The sequence below is a fragment of the Arvicanthis niloticus genome, chromosome 8, assembly GCF_011762505.2.
Source record: "Arvicanthis niloticus isolate mArvNil1 chromosome 8, mArvNil1.pat.X, whole genome shotgun sequence".
In the NCBI taxonomy this organism is placed as follows: domain Eukaryota; kingdom Metazoa; phylum Chordata; class Mammalia; order Rodentia; family Muridae; genus Arvicanthis; species Arvicanthis niloticus.
The window spans coordinates 68,368,265-68,387,092 of record NC_047665.1 but is presented as its reverse complement, the minus strand read 5'-3'; the positions used below and the strand labels follow the sequence as shown (position 1 = coordinate 68,387,092).

Genomic DNA, 18,828 nt, shown 5'->3' with positions numbered 1-18,828 from the left:
ATGGGAACAAGAAGGGTGAATCTGAGGACTGAGAGATCCCCTTGGCCAGAACATAGAGTGAGTGAGAACTCTGGAGAGGGTTGGACACAGAGGCCTTGGAAGGTCAGAGCCTGGACTTTTATTCTCAGATCAGGGGGATACTATTGCACTAGAGAATGATTTTACTTGGTGATGTAACTGGCTTTGCATTGTGGATCATTTATTTCAACAATGAAGACAGGAAGGGCAAGACCAGCAAGTTCTGTAGTGTGTGTGTGTGTGTGTGTGTGTGTGTGTGTGTGTGTGTGTGTGTGTGTGTGATATGTATGTATCAGACAGAGATGTCAAGTGGTCACCCCAAGATATCTGACTTACTTATTTCAGTCCCAATAAAAATGGGAAGACAGAAAGTGGAGGATGCATTTGTTTTAGGGGTGAGGAGGGCGATGAATGGCTGAGGTGCAGCTGACAAGAGTTCCTGGTGGATGAGGGATATTGTGAGGGAAGTGCCAACAAATCTGTAAACTTAGGGTTGTGGGTACCCTGCTCCACTACAGGGCTTTGTCACTTGGGGAGGTGGAAAGCCAGGGGTGGACTGTGCTTACCTTAGGAGCCTCTGGAAGTTGAAGAAGAGCTGAGAAAGGAATCAGGCTGAATTTAGCCCCAGGGCCATGGGGGATGGAGGGGGGAGCTCCAGCTGGTCCCATGGGGAGAGTCCTTGGCTTGCTGGTAGCAGAGTTGGGCTTGGTGTTGGTCATGGCTGGGATCACAGAGAGTCCTTCTATGGGAGACTAGATGGTGGCTCTGTAGGTGAAAGCCTTCTCCATGGCTCCTCACAGTGAATCCTGATGAGAAGAGGCAGTCCAGGTTTTAAGGCATTTATTTATTGCCATGGCAGAAAGTGGAAGTGTAAAATCATATCCTACTTCTCTGGGTGTGCCTGAGATTAGATACCTTTTACAGGGAGGAATGTCTATGAAGGAAAACGTACTAGCTGAGCCCTCCAGGCCTCTATGTACCTCATTAGCATGGAGATCTTTCTTGAGTCTTTTCCTCATCTATATGTGGAGGGCTTGGGGCATTGGCCTTATGTGACTGATGGCCACAAATCTATGGGGGATTGCCACTAGTGACAGGGACCTGGTGCCCTGGAACAGACAAAGCTCCTACTGTCCCTTCAGGGTCTCCTGGGCTTCAAGCCTTAGCTCAACCAAGGACCAGGCTACCTCTGACAGTCCACTGCCCCACAAAAACTGAGTTGAAAAATCAGCAAAAAGCAAGCCCTAAAGGCTGCAGGGGTTGGTAATATCTCTTAGGTGTCGGTTGTGTTACTGAGCAAAGAAAACAGACCATGTGTGGTGCCTGCCATGGGTGGTCCATGAAAGCAGATCCTACAGAACAGGGAGAAGGGGGAAATAGGGGAGAAGCAGCCAGGCTGGAGCTGGGTGGGAACATGGAAACTCAGAAAAATGACATTTCAAATTAGAGGGGCAGCCAAGCAAAAGAACTAAAAGATACTAGATGTTTATAGCAAGTTGTTCTAATCACGATTTCCAAAAAATGTTTCTTTGCAGACACTACCCAAAGCAGTCCTTCACCACGGTGGCTGATACACCCGAAAACCTTCGTCTGAAGCAGCAGAGTGAACTGCAGAGCCAGGTAATGCGCAGGAGGCTGGCTTTATGGTGCTGGTACTAAAGAGGACCCATAAGCCGTTTCTCTGAGAATGCCAGCCTTGGGTTTTCTATGCCAGCCATCAGCCAGCATGGAGACTGACAGCAGGAGGTGTGGGAACCCCAGGTGAAAACACTGCTCCCACTCTTGGATCACCCCAGTATTCTCAGTTTTGTTATTTACACAGAACTAGTGCAAGAAAATGACTTCTGGTCAGAGTCAATATTTCCCAACAATATTGATTTATTTGGTCCTAAGTGTTTAAAAACATTTTGTAAGTAGCGTCTCCATATTGCATGTGGGGGAAAAAAACACAAGGCGTTAGCTTGACCCAATTGCTTTGCACGTGGGACTCACACTCTGTCAGTGGATCTCATACCAGATGTGTCTTTGTTGGGTCACTTTATTCATATTCCTTCATATGTCACAGTGACAGCATGGAGAAAGATTAAAGTGCCACTACTGGCTCTCAGTCAACCAGTTTAGATGCCAACTTGCCTTCAAATATGTTGAAGCACGTGGGCAGGGACTAGGGTTTTAAGTGGCAGGGTTTTCTACTGGGACGCCCAATTCAATGCAAAGCATAGGACACGGGAAACACAGGAAGATGTTACCTTGATGGACACTGTACAGGAGGGTGCCGAGCAACTTCTCGGCAGATAATTGGTCAGTGTTACTGTACTAACAACTGCACCAAGGAGGGAGGGAGGGAGAAAGAGAGAGGAGAGAAGTGGGAATGAAGGGCCTTGGACCAGCTGCCCAGGTTCTTTGTGCTTCTGTGAAACAAGACCGTCTGCCTTGTTACCTGTCGGAGGGGGCCACAAGTGTCATGTGAGGTAGAGGATAAAAGCATTTTGAAAAGTTTCTTTAAAAAATCAAGTTGTTGGAGGCTTGCAATGTTCTGAAGAGCCCTTGATATAAAAAAGTGAAAAGAGGGGGGGGGAGAACTTGTGAAGAAAAGAGGTACTTAATTAATCATCTTTGAAAACGTGAGGCTGGAGTTCCGTACAAGACTGACAGTGGCCTAGCGTGAAATGCTGTGTTGCGGTTTGTCTATTCATGACGGGAGCTTGGGATTGCCTTCGATCTCTTTCTGTGAGACTAGGGACCATTTCTCAGTCCACCTGATGGCAGGGATAGAGTGCAAAGTAGAATTCACTGTTGGTTAATGCCGTGAAAATTGTTCAGGAGCTAATGTATGATTTGTGTAAAATGCCTGGTGTGCTAAGCCATTAATTTCAAAACTGGGCACTGCTTTTATATCGGTAAAGACATCCCTGCTTTACATCCTAGAGGTCTTAGGACTTGGGTTCAACCTATGCACATCACTGTGCTTTCCTTCTTTCCAAGTCAGCAGTCATCAGATAATCATGAAGAATCAGTTTAAACATATCAGAAAATATAAATCAGTCCAACAGTCAACTGCTTGTTTCTTGCCTGTTGCATACCCTGGTACTGCAGGAAATGGCTTCTAGTTACTTAACATTCTTCTTACTGAGCCTACAGAGCATGTGAGGACAGAGGACCAGCACATATGGAATGACTAAACATAACTGACAATATAGTCTCCGAAAGAGGAATCTGTTTGGACTGGATGGAACAGAGCTTTCATGCTCATGTATGGGTGTGAACGGAGCCTTGAAGGTTAAGGAGGATCTCCTAGCAACATTGACTGTGTCTTTTATAAGCACATAACTCCCTCTGGGCGTGGTGGTCAGTTGTGGAAGTCTTCACTCAGCTGAAGAGCAAGTACCCAATAGTTGCTCACCACATGCATGCCTTTGAAAATGCCATTGGGAAAGGAGCTTGTGACTCTGTGGAAGGCTAATTTCATCCTTCCCCATGTAGCAAGCTGCTGACTTTGGAAACAGCATGAACAAATGATTCCAGGTGGGTGAGACAAGAGCTCACAGAGATATGCACAAAGCACTATGGAATCCCAGGCAGTAACCAGCTGAAGGCATAAGATTCTCTGGAAGACTTTGCTCAACTATGATCTTCTCTAGAAAGAATGGGTGGCATGCCATCAGGCAGGCAATGTGGGAAATTCAGCTCCGTTCAGACAACGCAAACCCATTTACTGCTATGTATAAGAAGCTGGGAGGGGTGTCTGGGATCTAAAATAATTGTCTTCATCAACACCATCCCTGCTACTTTCTAAGCATTAAAGGCAAATCTTTTATTACCTCTTAAACAGCTCAGCGATGGGCATTTGTTGATTTTCTGATTTGAGTGAAATATCTGATAGAGAATTTAAATAACTTGACCTTCCAAGGTTGCCCAATAAGAGGTCAAGCTTAGAACTAAACCTGGGTCTGTGTGCTCCTAATGCCTTAACCAGTACCTTTGTCCTGTTGCTCTGAAAAAGCCTAGAAAAGGCGTATGAGCAAAGCATTTGTCATTCAAAGGATGTGCAGTGCAAATGAAGGAGGAGCTGTGTATGCAGTAGCGGTGGGAAGAGGTTCCTGGTGTTTTGTCTGAGAGGTTACATTTCTGCTAACCATATCTGAAAAACTGTAGAGTGATATTTTCCCTAATTGTAATACTTAGTAACGGCATTTTAAAATCTAATTTTAACTTACTAAATGATCTGCTTCTACAACAGACCATTTCCTTAGAGTTTTGATGTCTGCAATTCTGAGCAGCTCACTGGTTTGGGAGGAAGACCAATTAATTTTTTTTTTTGTATACTTATTTTGGCAAATTGTGATGTTACATGAATTAGATTTGCAGCTTAGAGTCTTCAAATTCTGAAATCTTTTAGAATTCTTTGTGTCATACGAGTTACTTTCTCTCCTTCATTGGCTGACTTATCAAGTGAGAAAAAAATAAAGGGGACAACAAAATTAATTCCAGTCCCATCCAGGCAGTTTTTTATGGGTATAAGTCATCATCTCTTTACCTGTTTGTTCTTTTCTTCCCTCCACACTATTTTTGTGGAGGATTTCTGGAGGATTGCTGCTGCTGCTGCTGCTGCCAGCATTTTAACCACTACTCCATCCTCTCAAGCATCTTTGGGCTCTATAGGTGCCAACATGTCATCAGAAAGTGAGTCAAACTTTCATCAAACTCTGGAAAAGCAAGCACATTAGGAATCAGCATCTCAGGACAGTAAAAAACAGTGACTAACAGGCTCCACCAACTTGTATAAGATTGGGGGGCATCCCACTTGGCCAGCCACAGCCAGTGGTGGATGTGGGCTGCCCTGGAACCTGGCTCTCAAGAGGAAGAGAGAAAGGAAAGTCCTTCTATCATCCATTTGCTCCTCTTTCATCAGACATCACAAGGTGAACTGCCTCAAAACCATTCCATCCGTAGTGCTCGTGAACCCCCCACTGGCCTGTGTAACCCATTTGACAAGGACAGGAAGTGGAACTTACCCTCTGTGGATAACGTTATAATTCCTCTGTGGGGCATCTGGCTTTTATAGTTCCCGGGGATCAGCATAGTATCTTTTGTTCTCTTCATGGTAAGAAAGTCCTGGCTTGCTGAGAGATGGCTCAGTGGGCAAAGGCACTTGCTACCAAGCCAGAGGACCCGAGATCAATGCCTGGGACACACCTTCCCTGCTGAAGGAGAAAAACTAAATGCTGTAGGTTATCCTTTGACTTCCACATGTATGTCGTGACATGTGTGTACATGAGCGTGCAAACACACACACGCACACATGATCGGTGTAATAAAAAATGTTAAAAAGAAATTGAGCCTTAACTTCCACAGACATAACTTTTAAATAAAAGTTGGAAGCCGGCTATGTAACTCGGAGAAATCCTAAATGACCTCCAGCCAAGTGACGTGCTCCTTATGAAGGGAGTCCTTTGAGCTTAGCATTTTAATATTGTGCTATAGAAAATATCTATCTTTCCAGCCTGGGTGGTCCACACTCTCTTTGAGAAAGAGAATGCTCAAATATTGTCAGTTCTCTGGGTCAGGAGTCTATAGACTTTCTTTTTATTGCCAGGGAAATGATTTTTTTTTAAATCAGTTATTCAGTGAACACCCCGCTCTCTTCAGAGAACAAAATGAGGGTGTGTACTCAAGGCCAGGCAGGGACAGACTCCTGCTCACTTGTAGTTCCCACTTCCAGAGTGGAGACCTAAGCTTTAGCGGGCATCACTTTGAAAGCTGCTAATCAAAATGAAGACGAAATGCTAGTAGCTTCCTCACTTAGCCGCTGAGAGGACCAGCTCAGCAGTTTGCAATCCTATCAGAAGCACTAGGGGTTGGGCCTCACCATGTTCTTTAATGGAGTATATGCACTTTATGATCACTGACATCATAAAAGATTGAGGGTGATTATGGCCAGGGTACAGATCATTTATACTTCTTGTTGGTTCTACTTAATCTCTTAAGTTTTTGCAGAGGCATAAAAAACATGGATCATAATGGGTAGCTTGTGATAGCAGTTAGGGTTACATGACTGTTTTTTATAGGGAACAGAAGAAGCCAAACACCTTTGTGAGCATAATAGAAACATATTCAACAGAAGCCACGGGAGCCTCACAAAGAGAATATCATAGTATCTTCCTTTGGCTGGCCTTAAGTATCCTCCAGTACCTTCATTACATATTCCATTTCTAGGTCGTCTTCAGCTACCAGCCATCTTGCCCAAAGCAAGACTTTTCTCCAGTGGCAGTTGAGTCTTTGAAAGGCATTCACTAGGGTTTGGGGATATGACTCAGTGGCAGAGTGCTTGTCAGACATTCACAAGGCTCTGAGCCTCACCCCAAATGGTGGTTTTCTTTCCAATTTCAATATGACCTTTAGAGACAGTTGAGGTTATTTTATTGATATTGTTATATTTTATAGGTGTGTGCATGCATTTATGTGCCCATATGCTTGCCTATTCATGTGCCTATGGAGGCCAGAGGTCTTGTCTGGTGTTCTCTACCTTACTGAGTGGCTGATTGGCCAATTCATTGAGATAGGATCGCTCACTGAACTTAAAGTTCATTGTTTCAACAAGCCCCTGGGAACTGTCTGTCTATGACTCCTGAGCTGAGATTGTAGACATGTGTTCCTGTGATTAGCTTTTACCTGAGTGCAGGGGATACGAACTCGTGTCTTCAGGCTTGTAGAGCAACCACTTTATCCACTGAGCCACCTTCCCAGCCCCTTAATTATCACATTTATTATTATTTGACAAGGGTAGTCTAATCTAGTCTCAGATCCACAATCTTCTTTGCTTTTGCCTCTTAAATGCTGGCATTATAAGCATGCATCACAGCACCCAATTAAAATCATGCTTTATTATTATTGTGTATATGTGCATCTGTGGGTATGTGTGTGCTCCGGCCCATGTGTGGAGGTCAGAATACAACTCTGTGGTGTCGGTCCTCTCCTCCTACCTTTATGTGGATTCTGGGCACTAAACTTACGTTATCCTGCTTGTTTTCCAAGCTCTAGCTCCCAGCCTCACCTGGTGTAATTATGGTTTAAAGAAATTTCAAGGAATTGGAGGCCTGCTTCCTTTCTGCAGATAGTTGCATCTCGGATCTCAGTTTTCTTTGCCACATGTTAACCATGGAACCTAATTCTAAATGCAGACACATCCTCCCTCTGATTCCTCATCTTAGCTGATTGCTCTTCAACAACTTGGGGGCCTCTTACCATCGTCACTTGTTTGCTTGGACCACTTCAGACTTCTAGATGCGAGCAGTCTCTAGACAGTTTCCTCGGGTGCTTACTGTGCTCTTGGGGTCTCAGACAATGCGCCTTTCATAGCTGCCACTTAGTTTTCTTTCTCTGACTTTGGCAGCTTCGCCTGTCTCATTCTAGGATTTTTTTTTTTCACTGTTTGATGCCTGGTTCCCACAGAGTGGTGGCTCTTCTTTCCCACGATGCCCATGGATTTGTGGATGTGGAGGTAAAAGTTCATTGGAGAGAAGCTTCAGTGTGTTTCTCTCCAACGTTTGGGGGCCATGAAAAATAAGGAAAGATTATGTCTCATATCTAGAAGGGATGAATGTGAGTAAGAACTTCAAAGGAGAAACATGAATCCACTGACAGATCACATGTCTTTCAGGGAACAGAGAATGCCGAGCAGATGTTTACCCTAACCTTTGAGACTTTGCCATCCCCTGCAATTTCACATAAGCCAGATCCTCCCCTTTTATTCCTGACTAAAATGATGTAAGAGGCAACAATGTCAATAGTGAGAGACAGGAGGATACATGGGAAGTTTTGAAGTGCTGTGTTATGACTAGATTTTGGAGCCTTTAATTGCAAGGGTCTGGTGCCTTACTCTTTAGTCTCTCCAAATAACACATAACCCTTCCATCTGTTTCCTGAGTCCCAACAAGGCTGATTCATTGATGACCTCCCCACTTAGCCAACTTCCTTCCTTTCCCAACTCCAGCTCTTGGTGCAGGGTACGGACATTGTGTCTTGGATGAGCAGGCTACTGATATCTGCTACTTTTGAGCATTCCAGAATCAGATAGCTATTATTTTTCTATCTATCTATCTATCTATCTATCTATCTATCTATCTATCTATCTATCTATCTATTGGTATCTATGGGTATCATCATGCCATCTTATGTAGGGAACTTAGATGCCTGTGGATTTTGGTATTAGTAGCTGGGCATCAGGTCATCTTAAAACCAATTTCTTGCTGACATTGAGAAACAATCCCTTTCCTCCAAAACTATCACAGCCCTCACACCTCATAGGGATATGGACACCAGATGGAAATGGGAACAGGAAAAGGATCTGACATGACCTTAACTCTCTGTCTAAGTCCTTTGGAGTGGACTGTGTGCAGTAGCTAGAGCTATGTTTAGTTCTAATCCCACTGTGGTTGGAGCCTGTGAGAGGGATAGGAAACACAGAAGCTTTCTTTTGAATCTCAGTTCCTTTTGTGTAAAATATCGATTTGTCAGACACACTTGTAAAATTTCCTCCAGTTTTAGATGATGTTCAACCTTAGTGCAAAAGTTTTCTGCACAGTATCTCCAGTAGCAATTAAAGTATTCTGTTCCCGGAGAACAGTAGAGCAGCCATGCTACTGTAGGATGATTTACTCCCTTTTGCCTCTGATACCGACTGACGGTCATGAGTGAGCACTCCCTTAGATTTGAGAAAGTTTTCCAGAGAATTCATTTTTACTTTGGGAGATATGCCTAAGTTTTTACAACTTTTGACTAAAAGGAAAGTTAAGAAGGAAGAAGATAATGTCACCTTGTCATGATGCCCATACAGCGGGCAGTGTCTTCAGTGTGGACGTGAGGGGACAAGGTGTTTATTTTTTTGGGCCACACATCTTTTGGTGTTGAGTGATCATTTTTATTGAGGAACACTAATGAGTACAGCAGTAACACGACATTTGTCCAATCCCCACATGTTCACATAGTGAAGATATATGACATTAAAAACCCTTCAAAAAACAAGTTTTAGGTAAAAATGCATTTCTAAATTTTTAAATTTATTCAACACTGTCAAGTTTTTTCACTTATTTCAGTTGTTAATTTTTTTCTTCTCTCACATTTAAAATCATTCATGACATTTCTTTCTTTGTGTGACACACACACATACACACACACACACACACACACACACAGAGAGAGAGAGAGAGAGAGAGAGAGAGAGAGAGAGAGAGAGAGAGAGAGATCAGAGGATGTTGGCACCTTGTTTTGACACTCCCTATTTTAATTCTTTAACATAGGATCTCTCACTGAACCAGGAAGTAGGCTGGTGGTAATTCTGCCGTCTCCTCTGCCAGCAGTATTGTGGTTACAGGTTTGTTGGTGCCAATGCCCAACCTTTTTACATGGGTGCTAGGGAAGGAACACAGGTCCTCATGCAGGCACAGCGAGCATGCTTACCCACTGAGGCAGCCACTGAATGTCCAGTTACAACTCTTCTAGACTCATTGCCAGAGTTTTGATATTTTCTATGGATGATAATCAGGATAACAATGTTAGCTAGCATAGTTAGTTATGGAAGCCTCTTGGCTTTTTTACTTTCCCATCTTTCATGCTGTGCATTTCTCATCATCCAAGTGTCTTTAATTATGTAGTAGCAGATAAGTCTGGGAATAGCTTGATGCTATAACAAACATGTGTGCTTAACATGTCTGAGGCTCTACGCTCAGTCCACAGCCCCATGCAAAGGTTGGCTTTATCTCTCTACAGTGCTATTATGTATTTTTTTGCTCCCTTTTCATTTCTGTAAGCAAACTACTTTATTGAGACCCACACTCAATTCCCTGGGCCTAAAGTATGATGCCCATGGATCTCTGTCCAGTATCTCTCTTTCCTTTCTTACCTTGAGAAGCTAATGCAATGCCCGTCTATTTCATTAACTCCTCAGACACATTAATTAATACTCTTAATTAATTAATAAGAGATTGATTAATTATTAAAGAGATTAACTACAGACTGAAATGTGACCTCTTCTTTCTTTGGTGGGTGATGTTTCAGAGAGATGGGGGGGGGGGGCTATCAGGCAGGCAGAAAAAAAAGCCAGGAACAAATGAAACAGCTCTGTAACACAAAGTGCTTCTGTCTTCCCCCAAAGCCTGTGACAAATGTAGGGCTTCTGTAGCATGGTGGGCAGGATGAAAACCAAGCTGTATTTCCCAGTAGCTCAGTCTACCATCTCAAAGGCCATGGAAGACATACCTTGTGATGGAAACCTGGGATGTTTGCTGGGATCCTGGGATGTACTTACAATTTCTTCATAGAATTCTGGAATTTGGATGCTGCTCTGTGGTGGAATCAGATCACAACCTGAATCTGAAGGACAATACTGAACTCAGGAAAGGCCTCCTGGGATAGCTCTGAGGACAGACAGCTGCACATGATACACCCAGAATATCAAGTTTTTCAACTCTCAGAAAGTATGTATGTGTGTGTATAATTACTATTTTTTTGAACAAAAATTATGTGACCAAACTATACTTTCACTTTTCCTTAGAAATTTATTGTTAGCTTCCACTGGTTTCAGAATGACTTTCCAACTGAGACGAGGGAGGAAGAGAGAGAGAGAGCAAGGAAGAAAGGCAAGGACAGATGAAAACAGGCTCAGGGAGCTGCTTGCTGCTGCTGCTGCTGCTGCTCGTGGTGGTGGTGGTAGGGTGGGAGATGAAAGATGCTTCTTTACTTTTTAAATGCAAAAATGTATCAAGTAAGAAAATGAAGTGTTTAAATCAATTTTCCTTCTGATGAACAGTGGAGGTTGGTAGAAACTTGTATGGTATCATAAAAGTTTATTTTAAAAGGGACACAGCAGGTAGAGGGAAGAAAAGCATGAAGACAATGGGTCTAACAAGTCCGGAGAGAAAATGCCTGTAGATTGAGAGTAAGATTGTGAATATGTGACCTGATCATCAGCCAACATAGAAGGCAAATAAAAAGGGAAATGTGTCAGTGATAGTTCAGATAAGAAACACCAATTTATAAAGCCAGATACCAAAATTGTTCAGTTACAGATTAGCAGATCTCTTTCTTGGTAAATCAATGACCTTTCAGAAGACCATTGGTAACAATGTAACACAATACCCTCAAGTAAGGCAAACATTTAGAACATTTAGTTGTGCCAGGTTTTAAGAACATCCCATGAAATTTACAGCAGGTTAATAACATTCGTTACCACCAGGCTGTTTAATATATAGATCTATATCAATAGCTACAGCATCCATATTTATCTATAAAAATATACTTCATAAAATATTAGACAAAAGTAGCAACATTTATTCACCTCAGTATTGTCTGGGACATATAAGCGTGTTATACAATCCATGAAGGGGTACAATGGAAGAAAAACAGTAACTAAAAATGAAACTCACAAAAGCTGGTTTTTAAAAAATAAATTGAAAATGTTTCTTAAAACATATACCAGTTGGACACTAGACATGCTGTTTTGGAAGACCTCTATTTGGACTTCCAAACAAATTGGTTGTATTATTATTTTATTTTTTTCTGGGATAAGAGTCTTAATATATAGCTCAGGTTGGCCTGCAACTCTGTTATCCTTCTGCCTCAGCCTTCTCAGCACTGAGATTAACAAGTACTAGATGCTTGTACCTTTTCAATCCAGTGTAGCTCATTACAAAGTATCCCAGGAGAACAATTAAAACTTTCTTACCTATCTTCCTCCCTCCCTCCCTCCCTCCCTCCCTCCCTCCCTCCCTCCCTCCCTCCCTCCCTCTTTCTTTCTTTTCTTCCCTCTTGCCTTCTGATAGGAGGACAAAGATGATGGCAAATCTCAAATGAAGGTGACACATGTTTGACCTCGGCTAGTGGAGTAGTTCTGGATTTGACTGGCCTGACACTCTGCCTAGTTATGTGGAATTGTTATTGGCAGACTCTGTCTGTGACTGTCTCCTAAAGGAACCTAATACGTGTCTTTTGTTACCAGAGTGGCTTCTTCAGCACACTGTACTTTTAGACCAAAGTACATATGGCACATTTGAAACTATTTACACCAGAGAAGTCAAGAATAGTGAAACCAAGAATCCTATCCCGTTTTTCATTATGTAAACAACCTTAGAGGTTTAAAACAATTTACTTCTGTAATGGGTCTAATGTTTATAAACCACATACTGAAGCAAAGCCTAAGTCTTTTTAGGCTATTGGACAAAGAACAGACTCTTTCCAGTATCATCTTAGAATTGAGTGTCTGCAGCTACACTGGCTTGAAGAGTCAGCAGGCTGATAAGTACCCAGGTGGGAGAACTTGGTAACTTCCAGGGAGCTGAATTTTTTAAATTTAAAAATGTTTTATTCTCTACGATCTATCACTTAAGTATTAAGTGTAGATACAAAATATACATACATACACATATGCAAATATATGCATATAAACATTCCTAGATTGACTCATGTATACACTTGTCTACACATACATAATATAAAGTTAACTTGGGGAATTACCTGTTCATAAAAGGCAGAACAGACTGAAGAAATGTACATCTTTCCTTTCCTGCTACTAATGGCTAAATATGAGTTGCCACTGGATTCCTGTAGTTACTTTTCTATTGCTGTGAGAAAACACCATGTTGTGGGACTGCTATAAAATGTATACATCTGAGCTGCTTTTATTTCACTGAAAACATTGCCTATCCCAGAGGGCATATGCCCATCTTATAGGCATAAACAGAAAGTCACTGACTCTTATGTTAGTGTCCTTTTCACCATCTTCAGTGTTGGGGACAGAAAGCAGAGCCTTGCACATGGAAGGGAAGAGGTCTGCCACTGTGCCCCACACCCAGCATTTGACTTTCTTACTGTGTCGTATACTAGATTTGAACTCACTGTATAACCCAGGCTAGCCTCAAATTCTCTTCTTGTTTTCTACCTTCTGAGAATACAAGTGCACTTCATCATGTACTGCTTACTGTTTTAAAGATGTCTACTTTAATTTTTGTCCCTTCCTGTAGATTTTGAACTAGCAGCTAGTGATCTTATTAATCTAGTGGTTATTATTCAATTACCATGCTCTCCAAGTGTTGGGATTGTGATGTAACACAATAATGAAGATGGTAATGTATGAAGTAGAGGGGACGGAGTGGAAAGTATTTTTCATAAAAATCAGGACCCTTACATGAATGAATTAGGCACTTTCCTAAGAGGGGGTGGAGAAATTGCCTGTTTAATTCTGTCTTGGCATTAATTACAAATGGGGGACAATCATGGCATTCCTCAATTTTAAACTATTGCCAGCAAAGAAATCTCACGGAAGGGCCTGCGGCATTTCTCTTAATTGATTCTGTGTAAAGCTGCTTCTATTATTTATTGGTGTAATCTACATTTGCTGAAAGTCTCTCTCTCGGCCTTACAATGTGCTATCTTTGTGGGGCTCAGGTGAGCGTGGAGAAAAGCCAGTGGTTGAGAAACTAGCAGAAGGCATCTTGAACCCCAACTTTCATGTGTCTATTGAGTCTATCAAGAGAGATGCTCACAACCCTGAGAACCCTAACTCTCCCTTTCTCCTGCACCTCATTTGGCTCTCCCCACTTTCCTCTGTGGATGTGTTTGCCTCTCTTTGGAAGGAAGCCAATGATAACTCCATTTTTCTTTACCTAAATGGAATGGCCAAACTTCTTTGAAACTCAATCCAGAGAAGAAATAATGTATGAGCTGGTTTGAGAAAAACCTTTCTACCCTTTCTCTCTTCTCACCCCCTTCAGGCTATTTGTAGAGCTTGTTCCTTCTTAATATCATGCCAGTCTAAATGTTTTGCTTTGCTTCCTGGACTCAGGAAAGTTTTCTCAACAGTAAAGGCCAGGTTGGTGGTCTTGTCACCCCCAAAATGGTAGGCCCATGGCTTCTATCCTGTTTTGGGGTCAGAAATTCCTTTGGAAAGGTAATGAAAACCTCACAAAGGAGTTTCTTTGACAGAGATGTACCATCCAACTTTAGAATTCAGTCTCCTAACATTATGTTGTCACTTTCAGGATTTCACAGAGAAAGAAAACCTTTGGTGGGACCCTGGAGAATTCCTAGACATACATGGATGAGCCACATTGGCCAAGGAGGAATTAAGAAATGGCTTGGAGGCCTCACACAGGCTATAGATGGTGCAGAGATTACGCATGATTTAAATATTACCATTCAGGCATGATTTGATATATTAACTACTTCGGAAATTTGAGTGCTACTATCTCTTTAAGAAAAGCCATCTAATGACAATAGTTGAAACTTAAATATATATATATACTCTTATGCTGCAGTTCTACACCCCTGGAATTTCTCCTGTATGTAAACACAAAATGACCAGCAAAGATGACATCCACATACACACCTCTATGCTTTAAAAACATGACCTACAGATTTAAGACCTTAGCATCTTACCTCTTTCTCTATGGCAACACTGTACAAGTTCAGATCGAAAGAAGTGAATTAGCCAGTTTAGGTGAAATTTCCTTGCTGACTGCTTAGACGGAGTCTCTGTGAGTTACATAGTTACTCAGTAATTTAGTAAATCTTTATTGTGTTCCTTTTATGAGGCTCTTGTGCTATAGAGTACTCAAAAACAGATGTGATTCCCCTCCCCACCCCGTGTGTGTGTATGTGTGTGTGTGTGTGTGTGTATGCACGCGCGGCGCGTAAGTCAAGAACTGTTTGCATTTGAACTTAGCATTTTGTTACCAATACACAAGGACTTCCTTTCCTCCCGTTAAGCTCCACCTTTTATTCAGTTGCTCCGGTGTAAACACGAAGCATCTAGGTGCTACTGTCACCCCAGAACTAAAAATTTCATTGGAATGAGTTCTTGAGTTTCCTTTTGTTTTGTCTTTATGAAATGATCAGTTGTCATTTCTTAGTTTTTCCAAAAGTGAGGCCCATAGTCCTTAGAAGAATAATCTTGAGAAAATTTTCAACGAAAAAGACGTTTTCTAAGTCGTGAGTTCAAATCCCAGCAACCACATGGTGGCTCACAACCATCCGTAATGAGATCTGATGCCGTCACATGGGTGTCTGAAGACAGCTATAGTGTACTTTGGGCCAGAGAGGGAGGCTAGAGGGAGCATGGCCCGGAGTGAGCTGGGCCAGAGCAAGCAGAGCTAGCAGGCTGGAGCAAGCTGGGGGGGGGGGGGGTGGGGGCAGAAGGAACCGGGCCCTGAGCAAGGTAGGGGTGGGGCCAGAGCAAGAGGGAGAAGGGAAGTGGGTGGGGGGAGACATTTTCTCTAGATTAGGGTTTAAATAGGTTTCCTCCCTATCCCTACCATGGTTCTGTAGTGAATCACACTCATTTATGGAACTGACCCCTGACATGCTAAATGTGTGGTCTACAAATATACATGGTTAGTAAGTGACCCATGTAATTCTTACATGTGTTGATATTTCATACCCATTTATATCTCATTTAGTCCCAGAGAATGAACCTTCTAGGTATTATTTCCCAGAATTTCTCAAGACATTCTAGACCTTGAACTCCTTCTCTGTATGATGTGGAATTGTAATATTTTGTCACATGGAAACTGGTGTGTGACACAAGACACATGTAGTCGTGAGCCACTGTAGATGGCTTTTAGAATGCATACCACTGTCCCCACTCCAGGCAAAATGTATGGAAAGGAGAGAAGGAATGCTTGGATCTTGTTCTAAGGCACTTTAGTGTGTGACACAGCAGACAGTTGCTTTAAAATGTTCCTCTAGTTGAAGTGGCTCTGAACCTTCTGTGTTTAATTTACTAATGATGGTTACAGTTTGGAAGAGATCTTCTGAAAGTACAACTTTTCAGATGACACACACCATTGACCCCAACTATACGAAATACCATTCTAAGGGCAAAGTCTAAGGGACTTTTAAAAATCAATAATCTCAAGCTCAAATTCCAGTATCTTTAAATGACTGAGGCAGCAGATAGATGTGTATATGCTCTTATATTTAAGTGGAAATTTGAAATTTTTATTAATTTTGCAGTCTGCAACCATAGGAATAAAATAAGACTTGTACCCATTATACCCTGGGGGGGATTCTTTATTCTTTGAATTCCTTTTAAAAAAGAAATTTCTGTAAGAGAGGAACACACTGGAAGTGTTTTTCAGAAATTTATAATTCATCTCCTTTCACATTTCCAAGAATTTTGAGATTTACCTGAAGTCTCAAAGTGACTCACTGAACAAGGCTCGTCCATATACACAGCAGACTCCTGTGAGTGCCTTTTCTATTTTCCTTGTGGAGTTGTACCTGTTTGGATAGCATTGGATAGCAGTCTTTAGCCTTTCCTGATTTGAAAGGTCTTGTCTGAGAACCTTGTATCTCCTCAGCAGGATAGATACATCCCAAGTCGCTGCAAGAAGCCCATGACGTCATGCTTCAATCCATAGTCACTGATTGGGAAGACTTAGTTTTAGTGTGGTGTAGCAGGTACCAGGAGGGATGCAGGAAGGAGAAGCCATGATTTCTATCTTTAAAGAGCAATACAGCTTAGAAAGTAGTTGAAACCTGCATGTCATGACACGGTTCTGTAACAAAAGGATATTTAAATAAAAACTAGTAGGGCTGCTGAAGTGTTAGGCCAAGGATATTTGTTTATTGCATTTTCAGGAGACAGCTGATCAGGAGCAAGATGGGAAAGACAGTAAGCTGGATAGCAGGGAGGTCAGTCAGTTGAGCCTTTGTTCCTGAGGATGAGGGGAGATACAGTAGCAACAGTCCATAAACTAGTAAGTCTCCCTTTACTGTAACAGACTACCCGAGTTAACCAAGTTATAAAGACAAAAGATGCATTTTGCCTCACAGTTTTAGAAGTTTCATTTCATGATAGAAATCTTTCCCAAGAGTTCTTTTGAGAGACATTTGTAGTTCAAAGTATAGCAAGTGATGAGGTTCTCAGTAAGGTCAGGGGAAACGCCATGAGGGACCCGTCTTCTGAAGATTTACAAAATCTGAAGTATGATGATCAGTGGTAGGTATGCAGCAGAACCGGAGCTGATGAGACAGATGGCTCAGTGGGTAAGGGTACTTGCCACAAGTTAGACACCTTGGATTTAACCACCGGAGCTCATGTCAAAAGCTGGGTGTGTTGGCATGCATCTACAACCTTGTGAGTGAGGGGGTGGGTAGACACAGTAGAATTAATCATGATGTCATACTTCTCCCTCATACAGCTCTCAGGCCAGCTGGCTTGGAGATGGAAGAGTAGAAGAAGCAACAAGAGAGACCCTGGAAAGAGATGGCTAAGGGCTATCCTCAGACCTCCTCACACGCACAGCTCCTACCCCTAGTGTCTGAGTTAGGGTTTTACTGCTGTGAACAGACACCATGACCAAATCAACTCTTATAAAGACATTTAATTGGGGCTGACTTACAGGTTCAGAGGTTCAGAGTTTCAGTCCACTATCCTCAAGGCAGAAACATGGCAGCATCCAGGCAGGCATGGTGCAGGAGGAGCTAAGAGTTCTACATCTTCATCTGAAGGATGCTAGGAGAAGACTGGCTTCCAGGCAGCTAGGACAAGGGACTTAAAGCCTACATCCACAGTGACACACCTACTCCACAAGGACATACCTACTCCAACAAGGCCACATCTTTTAAGAGTGCCACTCTCTGGGCAGAACATATACAAACGTTCAGCAACATTTAAGAAGTAGTCTAATAGCCACTTTTTTTGGGAGAGAACTGGTTATTAGTGATGTTGGGGGCTGGTAAAGTTATATAATAAAAATAACCATGAAACTATTAAAGTTGCCATACTGGACTCAACCCATGGCTTCCATGTTTGACCTCAGTGAGAAGGTATGCTGAATAGTATTGAGAAAAAAACTTGATCAATTGCTTTTTAATTTTTTAATTTTCTGTGGATTCTGATTTTTAAAAATCCATTTGTATAAGGAAATGTAAACATCATGTCATAGATCTTTGAAATGGCAAATTTTACACAGTTTAACATAGCTTAGTTATAACACATAACACAGTAGGAATGAGTTCTAGTATTTATCTTGCAAAGGTAAAGGCAAGTCAGTAAAAGTTTTATTTTATTTTTTTCTGGCATAGGACACAAAACTGCTACAATTACTTGTGAATAATTTTTTATGACTCATGTTAGAAACTATTATGCATTTAAAAGAACAATGTCAAATCAACATGAGGAAAAAAAAAGACTCCCTCCCACCTATACCAGGAATATTCTTCTTGTCTAAAGAATACCTACTTCTGTTCAGAGGTTGGCATTAATCATGAACAGGGTCCTTTCATATCTTGAAAGAAAAATATAAATATATTGAGAACCAAACAAATCACCCTGATTAAGGGTATATGCATTTATATCAATCTAAAAGGAAGGAATAATTGATATTGAAAACATTAAAAAACCTGCTTGGATTATATGTGGTGTGGTAGGAGTGAAAGCCAGGTACATCAAATTGCTACCTCGGATCAAGGAGAACAATTCTTAGCTTTTTTTGCTGGAAAACAAAGCAATTGACTGTTTAAAAGGACTTGGGTTTGAAAGAGTGTATTGACGATGTGCCAAGGAACATTAAGCTGCTGCGATCTGCTCACACACTGGCTGCAAAGTCAGTTACCTCCTCCTCACTGAAAAATTGGGCTTTTCCAATGGCAGTGTTTACTTGCTTTGTTTCCCTGGATTATGTGTGATAATGCTATGCCTTGCCCTGCAAATCATGTAGTTGTGTTGACATGAATCTGTGTCCACCTAGATTTTTCAATGGGTTCTTGTCCTGTGGGATATACACGTGACACAACATCTACTTGCTTCTCTTG

At 41.9% G+C, this 18,828-nt stretch overlaps 1 protein-coding gene across 2 annotated transcripts in view; it reads left to right on the top strand.

The window, feature by feature from the left end:
- The window catches only part of Nebl (nebulette), a 356,298-nt gene that overhangs the window by 133,492 nt on the left and 203,978 nt on the right, over positions 1 to 18,828 (top strand). For both annotated transcript variants that reach the window (XM_076939539.1, XM_034510049.2), the window contains exon 3: positions 1,554 to 1,638. In XM_076939539.1, coding sequence (XP_076795654.1) covers positions 1,554 to 1,638 — 85 coding nt within the window. The remainder of the gene's footprint in view (positions 1 to 1,553; positions 1,639 to 18,828) is intronic.